This window comes from Notolepis coatsorum (genome assembly GCF_963971535.1).
Source record: "Notolepis coatsorum genome assembly, chromosome: 5".
Taxonomy (NCBI): Eukaryota; Metazoa; Chordata; class Actinopteri; order Aulopiformes; family Paralepididae; genus Notolepis; species Notolepis coatsorum.
The window spans coordinates 123,987,647-124,002,708 of record NC_140169.1 but is presented as its reverse complement, the minus strand read 5'-3'; the positions used below and the strand labels follow the sequence as shown (position 1 = coordinate 124,002,708).

General features: G+C 44.0%; 1 protein-coding gene across 1 annotated transcript in view; it reads left to right on the top strand.

Moving 5' to 3' along the window:
• nt5dc1 (5'-nucleotidase domain containing 1) overlaps positions 1–15,062 on the top strand; it is a 119,014-nt gene that overhangs the window by 70,437 nt on the left and 33,515 nt on the right. The window contains exon 7 of the mRNA XM_084315244.1: positions 6,227–6,401. Within this exon, the coding sequence (XP_084171370.1) occupies positions 6,227–6,401 (175 nt within the window). The remainder of the gene's footprint in view (positions 1–6,226; positions 6,402–15,062) is intronic.

Below are 15,062 nucleotides of genomic sequence, written 5' to 3'. Positions count from 1 at the left end.
ACACACACACACACACACACACTTACTTATTATTACATGAAATGATTTATGAAGGGTGAACACACACATGCTCCAACCAACCCACATAAAAAGGCCATGGCTGGTGCTCAGAGGCAAAACGTTTTGACGCAGGGTGCGTCTTCATCAGAGTCACTCCGCGTGACCAGTGTTCTACTTTGGACTAAATCTCTGAAGTCTCTTCCCACAATTATTTATGTTTATGTTGTGTTATTTATGTTGCATATACTTAATATTCATTCTGTAACTAACCGTAACCACAACACTTAATCTTATTGTTGTTGGAGACTAAGAACTGTGAGGTTGTTGTTGTTGTTGTTGTTGGAGACTAAGAACGGTGAGGTTGTTGTGGTTGTTGTTGTTGTTGGAGACTAAGAACTGTGAGGTTGTTGTTGTTGTTGGAGACTAAGAACTGTGAGGTTGTTGTTGTTGGAGACTAAGAACTGTGAGGTTGTTGTTGTAGACTAAGAACTGTGTTGTTGTTGTTGTTGTTGGAGACTAAGAACTGTGAGGTTGTTGTTGTTGTTGGAGACTAAGAACTGTGAGGTTGTTGTTGTTGTTGTTGGAGACTAAGAACTGTGAGGTTGTTGTTGTTGGAGACTAAGAACTGTGAGGTTGTTGTTGTAGACTAAGAACTGTGTTGTTGTTGTAGACTAAGAACTGTGTTGTTGTTGTTGTTGTTGTTGGAGACTAAGAACTGTGAGGTTGTTGTTGTTGTTGTTGTTGGAGACTAAGAACTGTGAGGTTGTTGTTGTTGGAGACTAAGAACTGTGAGGTTGTTGTTGTTGTTGTTGTTGTTGTTGGAGACTAAGAACTGTGAGGTTGTTGTTGTTGTTGGAGACTAAGAACTGTGAGGTTGTTGTTGTTGTTGGAGACTAAGAACTGTGAGGTTGTTGTTGGAGACTAAGAACTGTGAGGTTGTTGTTGTTGTTGTTGTTGGAGACTAAGAACTGTGAGGTTGTTGTTGGAGACTAAGAACTGTGAGGTTGTTGTTGTTGTTGTTGTTGTTGGAGACTAAGAACTGTGAGGTTGTTGTTGTTGTTGTTGGAGACTAAGAACTGTGAGGTTGTTGTTGGAGACAAACACTAAAGACCAACCAGTTTCCTCCGGTACTCATGTCAACCGATTGGAGCTCCACAGCCTCGCAATCTTCAGCGATAGTTTTCTATGAGAGTGCCTCTGCATGAAGCCTTCTCTACAGAATATTTTGGATTATGTATATCATTCTGCTCTTGGGTTTATCACCGGTGACAGCTATGGTACTCATCATTGCATCCTGTATGATAAAGTTGGGTGGTCCTCTCTGGTAGAGAGAGACATGACTTGCCTTGGCATCTGTTTCTGTATAAAGTGGTGATCTTCCAGACTTCCACCCTACATCACTTCATTGCTGGACTGGAACGCTGGTCCTTATCACACTCGCTCTGGTGATTGGCTTACACACTTAAGGTGCCCAGAGTTTGCACTGAATTAGGAACGTCTGCTTTTAGCTTCTGTGCCCCCGACACGTGGAACGTTTTGCAAAGCACTTTAAAACTGAATACTTTAGTATCCATTAGTCAGTTTGAAGCTATAATATCCAACCATTTCACCTCGGTCTGTAGTTGTTTTAATTAAATAAAGATTGAATGAATGAACATGTGAGTGGAGCAGAGGAGCAGAATCTCTTGTTGCCCCGCGCGGATAAATAGCTTCTGGTGTGAACAGCCAGGTTCCTGCTCTTCTGATGTGAACAGCCAGGCTCCTGCTCTTCTGATGTGAACAGCCAGGCTCCTGCTCTTCTGGTGTGAACAGCCAGGCTCCTGCTCATCTGGTGTGTACAGCCAGGCTCCTGCTCTTCTGATGTGAACAGCCAGGCTCCTGCTCTTCTGGGGTGAACAGCCAGGCTCCTGCACTTCTGATGCGAACAGCCAGGCTCCTGCTCTTCTGGTGTGTACAGCCAGGCTCCTGCACTTCTGGTGTGAACAGCCAGGCTCCTGCTCTTCTGGTGTGAACAGCCAGGCTCCTGCTCTTCTGGTGTGAACAGCCAGGCTCCTGCTCTTCTGGTGTGTACAGCCAGGCTCCTGCTCTTCTGGTGTGAACAGCCAGGCTCCTGCTCATCTGATGTGAACAGCCAGGCTCCTGCTCTTCTGGTGTGAACAGCCAGGCTCCTGCTCTTCTGGTGTGTACAGCCAGGCTCCTGCACTTCTGGTGTGAACAGCCAGGCTCCTGCTCTTCTGATGTGAACAGCCAGGCTCCTGCTCTTCTGGTGTGAACAGCCAGGCTCCTGCTCTTCTGGTGTGAACAGCCAGGCTCCTGCTCTTCTGGTGTGAACAGCCAGGCTCCTGCTCTTCTGGTGTGAACAGCCAGGCTCCTGCTCCCTCCACATTGTGCTTCAGCATCCGGTGTGTCTCCTCTGCCTTAAGACTGAAGAGGTTCCATTACTGATTATCCTTTCCTTACTTTAGTGCATGGGGTCCGGGGACCTCCCTGAGTCTTTGAAGGGGATCCAGGGGGTCGCCAGGAACATGACTGATATAAATCTATAAATATATATACTATATAATTATTATTATATATATATATATTTTTTTTTTATATATCTTTTTCTGTAATTTCTGCTTTTTTAGATAGGACAGTGAGTGACGGGAAATAATTGATGGAGAGAAGGGGGTGACCCTAGCATGGTGAGCTACCAGGATGCCCCAAAATTATGAATTTCTTTTTTTTAATCCACTTTTTCTCCTTATTTTTCTCCCATCCCAATTTTTGTGATTCCAATTCTTCCCTCCCCTGTCTTGAACGTTGCTAGACTATGCCTCCCACTGGTCGGCTGTAGTGAGGATAGAAGCCTTGCATCACGTGTCCCCTCCAGTACACGAGGAGGCAGCCTGTCGCATCTTTTCACCAGACAGCTCGAACTCTCAGTGGCGAGGAGTAACGCGTGGGAGGCTCATGCTGCCCCCGATACTTCCTGTTTCCGCCGCACCGGCGTCACCCAACCGACCTGTAGGAGTCGCTGTCCACAACGTCCAATCCCCACCCACCGGCTTTCCCACCCCCTAATACTGCCAATTGTGTTAGTATGACGACCGGCCAAGCCGGAAGCAACGCAGAGAGCTGGGCTCGATACCAGCATATCCTGCGTTAGTGGCGAGCGCCTTGCCCACTGCGCCACTCAGCCGCCCCTAAATGATGAATATTTCAACTTCACTGTCATTTCAGTCACAAGAACACATCACAATGACAACACGTATGACTATTCTGATCATAGGTTTCAATCTCGCTCTATTCTATCTCTACATACAGCAGACTATAAACAGTAATGCAATTCTGTACTAAGACATATCTAAAAGCAACATATTATGGGATGGTCCAATTTGTTTAAAATTTGGGGGTCCTTCACATGAAAAAGATGTGAGAACCACTGCTTTTAGTTCATCTCTCTTGAGTTTTGAGTCATCCAAAACCAAACCCCTTCTTTACCACACTGTAGCTGTTTGTCTTTGTGTTTGTCGCCACCTCCTGGTAAGAATGGGGTGCCGTCTTGCTCTCCACTGGACTTGTAGGGAGGTTTGACACACCACCAGCTAGGCCACCGTTGTACCACAAGAGGGCAGCATACCCATATTTTTCACAGTCTCTCAACTCGACCTATGTGTGTCTGTGTCAGTGGAATGTTAGCTGTTAGCTTCAGTTCCATCTGCTAACGTAGGCAGAAATCAAATAGTTGATACTTTATAAATTAAGCTGTATATCTTGTATCCACAGAGCTCAGGACCATACAAAATTACAAGTCAGTAGACCTACATGGGCTCTGATTGCATGGGGCATTTTGTAGTACTATACACAGTAGCTTTCACCTGTAGACTAGTTTGTGACTTGACAGCTATGACCTCGGATGAGGTGAGGTGGTGGACAGGGGAGAGGAGACTGTTGATGAGCCTCCCTGTAGAGTCTGTCTGCAGTCGACTGGGTCTCTCTCTCTCTCCTCTCTCTCTTCTCTCTCTCCTCTCTCTCCCTCCCTCCCTCCTGCGGGCCGGTGATGTTCCTGAGAGGCTGGCGGTCTTGTGCCAGGGTAAACACCTGGTCTGATGACTACACGCCACTCATCTGCTCCCTGCGTTTTCCTAAGCCCTCTTTTCCCCTGCTTGTGAAAGAAGTAACGCCACTTCTCACATATTGGGTACATTCTTCAGCTCAAGTTCAAATACTCGTAGCCCAATTTTTAGTTGTTTTGATAAGGCTGTGAATGTGTCAGTGTTGAAAGTCTGTCCATGCTTCTCATCAGTGTGACACGTCAATCACACGCGTAATTGAATTGTAGAAGAGGGGGATGTTATTGCAAAGTAGAATTTCTGCCCTGGTTTACAATGACTGATCAACTGGGCCAAATGTCCTCCAACAACAACAACCTCACATATCTTAACAATTCCTCCACTCAGTAGTGAGGGTGATTTATGCAAAAAAGTTCTGATCTATTCATGGATTCTTTTTCTTAAAGAATGAAGCCTTGCTAAGTACATTGAGTCAAGAGGAATGCTCTTGACATTCTTTGCTTATGTAACCCAGATCAGAGGTGCACCATATTGAGCTGCATGAAGTCTGGCTTCCTGATGCTCTGTGAGGCCCAAACTCACTGGAGGTGTCTTTTGAAGAGGAGGCAGCCCATCCATGATGCCTCAATCAATGACTGGAAAGATTCCAGTCATTGATTCATTCATTAATTCATTCAACCCTTACCCTTTATTTAATCTCGAAACAGCCTTTGAGAGCAAGCTCTCATTTTCAATGACGTTAAGCAAATATACATTTTAAAATTAAACAATTCACTGCAACTGCAAACCGGGGTGAAATGGTTGGTCATTAAGGATTTTAATTGGCCAAAGGATACTATAGTATTGAGTTTTACTTTTAAGGTACATCGCAGGATGTTCCACATGTCTCTGGGCCACAGAAAATAAAAGCAGATTTCCCAATTCCGGTGCAAACTCTGGGGGTCTGAAGTGTAAGCTGATCATTGGAGTGAGTGCGATATGTTCCAGAGGTCCAGTTCAATAAGATTTAAGATAAGCTATTCCTTTATTGATCCCCTTGGGGAAATTCAGGCATCATAGAAGGAGGGGGGAGGTAGTAGAAGACATGATACAGCCACAGGTCATAGAATTATAGTACAGTGGAGAAGTAAAAATTGAATATAAATAGGCAGTGTAAAGAATATAACAATATAATTAACTGGGCATGCGCAAATTGCGCATATGGGCAAGTAGGCAGTCTAAAAAGGTCAAGGTGCAGATGAGGGTATGTATGCCCTCTCAGTTATATTTGCCCTACAATAAATATAGTTACAATATATATCTAATATATATATATAATCTAAAGATGCTAAATGCTAAATATATGCTCTGATGAAGAAGTATACAGTATACACAATATACATAATGAAGTGATATAAGGGGGAAGATCTCCAACAATGGCTTTATATAGAAATGCCATCTCTCTCACCAAAGAGGACCACCCAGCCTCATTGTACAGGATACAATGGTGAGTACTGGGCTATAACTAGCACCGGTGATACATCTGAGGGTTGAGTCTCATATACAAGAGTTCAAGGGGCTTAACGATTCTTTTGTTTTTGCGGGTTTATAAAATGGTCAAATCAAGACTAAACCCTCCCACTGCCGAGTCTGATTCAGCCGGACTCCGTGGCACCACGCTCACTCACTCTGCACTCCCTCTGAGCCCGAAAGGACCACGTCTGATGTTGGTTACGTTGTAATGAAAGCCATTAGCTGGGCGGATATTCTCTAAACATGAAACACAGTCTCACTGTGTGGATATGGAGCTGCTATGTCTGTCTTCCGATCCCATCTGCCAGAATCTGACACAGACTGCTCATTGACTCGGGGCCTGTTCACCATATGAAACATTATGCTACTCATGGAAAAGTCTTAAAAACCAACCATCGATCATCCCTGACTCACTGTCTCTGGTGTACCGGTGGAGACGAATGGTTTCACATGCCCTTTGATGTCAGACAACCCTGTGGTTATTACTCTTAGGACTTCGATTTACTTTTTTTTTTTTTTTTATTATTATTTACGGTCATTTCACTGTGTGTGTAGCTCTGTCTCCAGCCCTGGCGTGTGATGCGAGTGAGAACCGAGCCGAGTCTGAGAATGCCGTCTTATTTCCACCCTGTCTTGTCTTGTGCGTCTCCGCCCCACAGAGGACGCAGGGACCTACTTCCCCAGCGTGAAGCTGGACCCCGGGCGGTACCTGCAGCCCTGCTCCGACTCCGTCAAGGCCTGGCTGCGCAGCATGAAGAGCGCCGGGAAGGTCCTCCTCCTCATCACCAGTTCCCACAGCGACTACAGCAGGCTCATCTGTGACCACATCCTGGGGTGAGCCACAACCAGAGCACACGCTGACCTCCAGGCACCGGGGGTCCCAGACCAGCGACTAGACTTACAAAAGATTATAAAACAATGTCCTACTGCTTTCCTTTTTTATGATAAAATCTTTTTATTTTTCCTTTTTCTTTTACATGAAATATAAAACAACACAAGACACCACACAATACATCCCCTTTTTTCGCGAATGATGGATTAAGCCGTCATTCCTCGCCATGCTTAATCTGCCAATGACGGATTACGCCGTCATCGAGATCAATATTTCAAATTTCTGTCATGGTATTCATATTTCACCGACGGATCCTTGACGGGTGCTGTGGATCTCCACTCAACTCTCCAACGGTTCAATATCGCCACCTGGTGGCCGATCGGCCAAACCGGAAGTGGGGAAGGGCCGGAAGTGCTTGGTGTCCCCCCTATTCCGTCCGCCACTCGCTATCGCTCCCGGGGCTCCATCTCGACACACTGGATAATCGATCGGTTGCCATAACTCGATAAACAACGTTATTTGGACGTATATAGTATTATACAACCCGGAAATGGTTAATCTAGATCAACATCCCATAATAGCGATCTTTTTGCTCCACGCTGATCACCCAACGGTAAGAGGAAGCTGAGGTGAGTTTCAGCGTTTTTGATTATTATTAACCATACAAACTGCTCTAATCTATATATCACCCATACAACATGAATCATTTAACGTCGGTCATTGCATTATAAACAACCCCCCCCCCCCCTCCGGTCACCAGCAGATGATGAGTCATGACGTTTAGGACCTTGTACAATTGAAATTTTTAATCTGACGTCAATAGCTATCAAACTTCATTTGATGATCTAATATATGCATAAATGGCTATATCTCACGTTCTATGAAATACAGCAGAAAACGATAAAAACATTTTATACTCTGGACAGTATTTTAGTATGAATGTGTGAATGAAAAAGTAAAACCTTCCTACATCCTGAACGATAGCTAATCGATGTTGAATGGGCCATAGTAATGTCAATTTAGCAATACAATTTAAAAAGTTATAGCCCTGCAAAGTAGATGAACATCTCCATAGACAAATAGAGATGGCAGAGAATGGATTAGGATGAATCAAAGTGGTGGCGGAGAATAATAATAATAATAATAATAATAATAATAATAATAATAATAATAATAATAATAATAATAATAATAATAATAATAATAATAATAATAATAATAATAGACATGACTTCACAGGACAATAATAACACTAACAATAACAATAATGACAGTAGAATCACAAACATAATAAATGCAGAACCTAAAAATAAAAATGATATTACCACAGACACCACAAAAGACATTTTCTACCCCACTCCCGCCCCCCCCCCCCCCCCCCCCCCCCCCCCACCCAAGGACCCCCAGACCCCCCAGGACCAACACCCCGATCCCGCTCAGCCGCTCCTACTGCTTTCCATGAACATTCTCCCCCATAGATGTTCTAACTTGTCTAATCAGTCTTGCTCAGGACAGACGAGCGCAGTACAGTCCTCACTGTCGTGATCTGCTTCTCCCCAAACCCCCCAACATTCCTTAAGTGTTCTCACATGCCAGCTGTCATTCCTTTAGTAACCCCCACCCTGATTTACATGTCCACCTTGAGTTACCATCATCATCACCACCCACCACACACACACGCACACACACACACTACCCTCACGCACGCACGCACACACACACACACACACACACACACACACACACACACACTACACACTACTCAAAACACTGCCTACTGTGCTCTGTAGTCTAGCAGTGATTCCCTACCAGCCTAGCATGAATACCCCAAGCACTTCATTCCATACCTTAAAGCGCAGGAGTGTTTTATTTTATTTTATTAAAAAAATTGTCCCGGCAGGCTCTCCGTAGCCTAGTATTGGCCAGCTGTGGCTTTGGGCTGACCGAGATGAGTGGGCTGTCTTTATTACGTGCTCCCTCCCACTCAACGGTCTACACACTGTGGTTTAGGATTATTATTGCAGCATAAACCCTCTTACACACTCCATCAGGCAGCAACAGGACCCAGGGAAAACCCAACGTCGCCACGTATCAACAACCAAGTGTGTTTATTTTCACCGCGCTATTACTGTATGATAATTGTAACGAAAAAGCAACAACATACACATTCATCCAGTCATAATATGATCAGTCTCTGGTTGTCTGGCCTAGTGAAAAGTACTTGTACCTTCTGTCTCACACGCGGTTCACAGATTAAAGTGACCTACGGTTGTTCCTTGTTGTCTTCAGAGCCGCCACTCCTCCGTAACAGAAGGAGAACGGGGCTGAGGAGGAGTGGATGCCGGTCCGTCTCGTGGGACATTCTGTGGCCCCCGGTGTGTGTGTCCCCCCCCCCCTCAGCCATTTCCTGTCAAACAGCGGGCCTGGTCATTCTGTTGTTTCTCCCCCCCCTTTCTCCCCCATTATCCCCCACTGTTTCACTGGCCTACCCCTCACCTCCCTTCCTCACAACCTTTAACACAGCAGCATGTGTTGCCTCGCAAGGTGATTCCCCATGTCAAGTAGGAGCCCAGCTGTGTGTGTGTGTGTGTGTGCGTGTGTGTGTGTGTGTGTGTGTGTGTGTGTGTGTGTGTGTGTGTGTGTGTGTGTGTGTGTGTGTGTGTGTGTGTGTGTGTGTGTGTGTGTGTGTGTGTGCTACACGGTTGTGTTCAGATCACTCAGTTTACAAGGTTGGGGTGATGCAGATTTATGTTGTGATAGCCACAGAAGGAAATCATGGCATGCAGGCTGCGTCTTGCCTGGTGGCAACGCGGGGGATAAGCGTGCTTTGTTCTCAGGTAGGGGCTGGCCTGCTTGTGAACCTTCCTATGTGATGTGCTGTTTCAAGGTCTGATCCACACAGTCAGAAGGGATTGAGTCTGGCTCTTGTCCACCTATAGCCTCAGGTGAAACACTCGATCTGCAATATAAACAGTACTGAAATACCTAGAAGAGATAAACACGGAACAAAAGGCCAACGGCAACAACTTCAACTAGTCACTTTCCAGTTGATTTGTCCGGCGTTGCTCGGGGTGAAGTCGACGAGTAACAAAAACAGAAAGGTTCTCCTAAAAAGGCACGGCCCGTTCTCTGACTAAGATCTGAACGCAGGACAAAGTAGCATGTTTTGTTGAATGGGGCTGATGCCCTGGTGAGGGTGTTCTGCTGCTGCTGCTTTTGTGTCAATGTGAGAACTGAATGTGCTGTGATGAATGTGTGTGTGTGTGTGTGTGTGTGTGTGTGTGTGTGTGCGTGTGTGTGTGTGTGTGTGGAAGGGTGGTGACACATCTTTGTGTTATAACAAAGAGGGTGGGAGAGGTGAAGGCAACTAGAGAGAGGGAGAAAGGTACAGAACACAGAGAGAGAGAAAGGGACAGAGACAGAACAGAGAGAGGGACAACAGAGGAAAGAGAGAGGGAGAGACAGAGGGATTAGGATGATAAGAATGAGTGAGTTCAGGAGATCAGTTACAGTTTGGACACTCAGCACATTCCAACTATATCAATCTGCTGCCACACATACACAGAAAGACACACATACAATATGAAGCAGGGAATCAGAGAGAGAGAGGCAGACGCTATCGTATTGTGATAGTATCGTATCGTGAGGCCTCTGGTGATTCCCACCCCTAGTCTGACCTACTTTGATATAAAACCCTGAACTATGCAGGTATATTTGAGTCCTTCCCTTATTTGTGGAACATTTATAAAATAAGAAGTAATCCACTTTGAAAAAAGACTGGCATCTGTAGACCTACTTTGAAATAAAACTACGAGGCACTTTGTTATGCTCCCCTGCCCCCCACTTCATCTCTGTCCTGTTGTTTTTATCATTGCTTATCAACAGAATCTCAGTCTTAGCTATGTGTGGAGAAAACCACATTTCTCAGCCACTCCTGCAGTAAGGAGAAGCTGCTCCCCCGCCGTTGAAGATAAACGTATACTATCCCTCTTGCTGTTTACCATCACCTCTTGCTATTCGGAGAAACTCCCTTAGTAAACATTTTGATGTCCATTAGCCGTCTATTGGCCATTGGGACAGGGCATCAAAAAGGGGTGAAATGGTGTTGTCTAAACAGTTTAGTGAGATGGGACGAGGGGTTCAACTGCTACAATGGATCAACTAAACACACCCCCAATAGCGTCTTCAAAGGTCCACGTAAAGTCCTCCAATGTTAGAATGTACAATTTGGGCTTGGATGAAAAGGTTGGGTCTGTCCGATGCTCGCTGGGTTGAGAAACCCTTCCCATCCCTCCTGCAAAACTCTCCAGAGATTGTGTAACCCAGGGGTCAGCAACCTTTACTATCAAAAGAGCAATTTTTCCCCCCTCCCACAAAATTAAATTCATCTGGAGCCGCAAAACCAATTTACCCTTTAAATGAAGATAACACAGTGTATAACGTTTTATATATAGTTATCCCGAAGCATACCCCACATTTAGCATAAAACACCTGACGATTGCATACCCAAAGTAATTTGCAATTTATTATACTTTATACTTATTACATACTTATACACACAGTTTGTTGCATTCATGAAATAATAAAACAACAAAAAGAAAATAGTTGATATTGTATTGCTGTTTTTTACATGTTATAACAAAGGAAAACCTCAAACTCTTATAAAGAGGAGAAAAAAGACTGGCACGTGTAGACCTACTTTGAAATAAAACACAGAAGAGGCGAAAAACACAGGCGTCTGTAGTAGGGGTGGGGGAAAATATCGATACGTAGTATCGCGATACTTTGCGTGGCGATACTGTATCGATACAGGGACATATATATATAATCAAAAATAAATTGTATAAGGAAGTTGCATTGTTCATTTCAATACCTGTAATAGTACAGTAGTCCACACGCACACGTGTGCATTCAGTTATGTTGGAATATGACTGTAATACAAACAGTTTGTCAGGTACATGCAACACAGATTACAGTGGTTATCTGTCTGCTTGAGAAAATACCATGTTCTGCAATAAAAATTATTGAAGTGAGATGAACAGACTGAACTTTATTTTATTAGATAAAACATGTTGACAAAGTTTTACTTTGCAGTTGAAAAAAGGTAATAAATCGCAATATATCGCAATATTAATATCGCTATATACTCAGCATATCGCAATATATTTAGTATCGCAATCGTGAGGCCTCTGGTGATTCCCACCCCTAGTCTGTAGACCTACTTTGAAATAAAACCCTGAACTATGCAGGTATATTTGAGTCCTTCCCTTATGTGGAACATTTATAAAATAAAAAGTAGTCCACTTTGAAAAAAGACTGGCATCTGTAGACCTACTTTGAAATAAAACACAGAACTATGCAGCTCTATTTGAGTCCTTCCCTTATTTGTGGAACATTTATAAAATAAAAAGTAATTTTTTTGCAAATTTCTCACAACATATCAGGCATGTCAGGTAAGCCTGCACCTAGGGATGCTCGATATTGTTTTTTTTACCGATACCGATATACCGATATTGTCCAACTCTTAATTTCCGATACCAACATCAACCGATATCAACCGATACCGATATATGCAGGGTCCCCCCCCCCCCCCCCCCCCCCCAAAACTGAATAATTTCAGGTAATTAACATTACATATCTCTTGTCATGTAAATTTCAGGTAATTAACATTACATATCTCTTGTCATGTAATTAACACAACATTATGCATACTTTTACAATAAATAAAATAATAATTTGTTCTTACTTGCTTGCCTGGGTAAATAAAGGTTAAATAAATGTAAAAACAAATTATTTTATTTAAATTTTTTTGGAAACCATTTTTATGCCAATATCGGCCGATAATATATCGGTAGGCTGATAATATCGGACATCCCTACCTGCACCCCTTTCCTGTGTCTGAGTGTGTCCAGCGTTAGCTTAGCTTAGTTAGCGTTAGCAGCTAACGTTAGTTTCGGTTTTTACCGCGATGTGGGCATACAGGAATGGCGAGGATGTAAAGCATGTTAGACGCATTGGACCCGTTCCTCACAGAGTTTTCATTGCACATAGAAACAGTGTGACTTGCGTAGAACGCCGGGCTGAAGAGCTGTCATAGCTTCTAAAATTGAAGGTGGTAGGCAGCTGGGTGGCGCAGCGGACATTGCACTCGTCACCAACGCACAAGACACCGGTATCGAATCCGGCTGAAGAGCTGTCATAGCTTCTAAAATTGAAGGTGGTAGGCAGCTGGGTGGCGCAGCGGACATTGCACTCGTCACCAACGCACAAGACACCGGTATCGAATCCGGCTGTCGCCGTTGCCTCCGGCTTGGGCCGGCCGTCATACTAACTCAATTTGCAGAGTTAGCGGGTGGGAAGTCGATGGGTGGTAATCTGGACGTTGTAAACAGCGACTCCTACAGGTCGGTTGGGGCGCCTGCACAGCGGAGACAGGAAAATGGCGGGGGCAGTGTGAGCCTCCTACACATTACTCCTCGCCAAATGAGAGTCCGCGCTGGCAGATGAAAAGATGCGACTGGCTGCCTACACGTGTATTGGAGGGGACATGCGATGGGCTTCTATCCTCCCTACAACTGGCCAGTGGGGGGCACATGCAAGCAACGTTCAAGACAGGGGAGGGGAGAATTGGCACGGCTAAATTGGGATGGGAGAAAAAAGGGAGAAAAAGTGGGAAAAAAATATATTGAAGGTGGTGGTATCGCGCTCAGCCCCTCCCTTACAGCTGGAGTTGCCGTGAAACGCGGAAGTTTCAGGCAGAATCACAAATAGTGTAGTTTAAGAGAAGTTATTTATCTTTTGAATGTGATTCATTGTGCACTAGTTAAATTACACGTTGCGCATGTTAAGACTTTGAATGTCTGCCATTTCCACTGCAAAAGGCAGATGCAAGTAACAACAATACGATGCGTCGAGCATGAATATGCAAATCGACGGAATTTCGCAAATTAGCATGGCCGTATTCAAAAGGGTCTCTGGACCGCTCACCTCAGGATATCTGAATTAAAATGGGCTCGTTGGAATCAGGAAGGAGGAAGTCTCCTCTTTACAGCCATGTCAGATTTATGCTACAGTAGTCCCATGCAGATTTTAATTAAATATATCCAGTATATATCTTTGTCACAACTCTTTGATAACCGCATTTTAGGGTTCATTGTTAAAATAAACTGTGTGCTACTATCAGCTGATATATCGATAGCAGAATACATTTTACTCGCAAATATATTGGTATCGGCCCCAAAAATCCACGTCTGGTCGTGCTCTACTTGCTAAATGGGGGGATTAGAAGTTTGGTGATGTTTTGAGTGAGAGAACAGCACCTGAGTACAGTAGTAACCTTATCCCTGAAGCTGTTGCTGCTGTTTGAGCTTGGATGTACATTGAAGTACAGACATTATTTAGCATAGAAATAATACATTTTCCCCCTTGGGTAATTGGAAACATTTAGCCCCCCACACCCACACAGTGTTAATTTCTTCAGCTATTTTTTATTCTAGTTTTAGTCTTAACACATTGTGCGCCAAGAACAGCGTAAATCATTATTGCCCGCCATGCGTTGAACGCCAACAACGGCGTATCACGTGTTTGGGATCAATATTTCATTTTTTCGTCATGGCATTCATAATTCATCCAGTCTCCCTCCAGATCGCAGCCGGACCCTGTTCTGATATTGCAATGCCTCAATACCGCCGCCTGGTGGATGGTCGGGCGAGTTACACTCACGCCAAACCGGAAGTGGCATCGAGGAAATTCCTCCGCCAGAGATATATTGTGGCGTAGATCAATATATCACAATACACACTCGAGTGCATTTGGATCGCTTTCTAAACGCAATAATCGATATGATTTTGGCGTTTATTGCGTCATACAAACCGGAAATGGATCTAGCAGATCGACGTCAAATAATTGGGATATTGTTCCTCCAGTCTCACCGGTAAGAGGAATATAACGTTACTTTCAGCTTGATTGTCCGTTTCTTTGTTTGCAATCAGTCTGATCAATATATCAACCCATAAATAAAACCGTTACTGACGATCAAGGAATTATAAACGACCCCCCCCCCTTTCCTTCACGCATGATGAAGCATAATGTATACCGATCATATACATTTGAATTTTTTTATATAGCGCGTATAGGAAAGAAACGCCAATCGATAATCTATTATAGCTTCAGGGCCTATAACTAGCGTTTTTGGAATTACAGCAGAAAAGCTTAAAAACATACTTATATTCTCGACGGTATTAACACAACAATGTATGAATGAAAAAATATAACGTTCCCACATCCGGAACGATAGATACCCGATGTTGAATGGGCCATAGTAATGCAGATATAGCTATAATATTTAAAAAGTTATAGCCCTGCAAAGAAGGTAAACATCTCCATAGGCTTACAGCGGTGGCAGAGAGGGCATAATGATGGGCACAATGCATCAAATCAAATTTATTTATAAGGCCCAACAACACACGTTAATGTCCCCATGGGCCGTACAGGTCTTCTTTAAACAAGTCAAGAATAAAACAAGAACACCATAAGGTCCAACAAATTTAAAATAAATGAAAGAATGCAAGCACTCCCAGACATACCCCACGCGAAGGTAAGGAAAAACTCACTAAAACCTAACAATAGGTAAAAATGCTCCACAGGCAGTGTGAAGGAGAGAA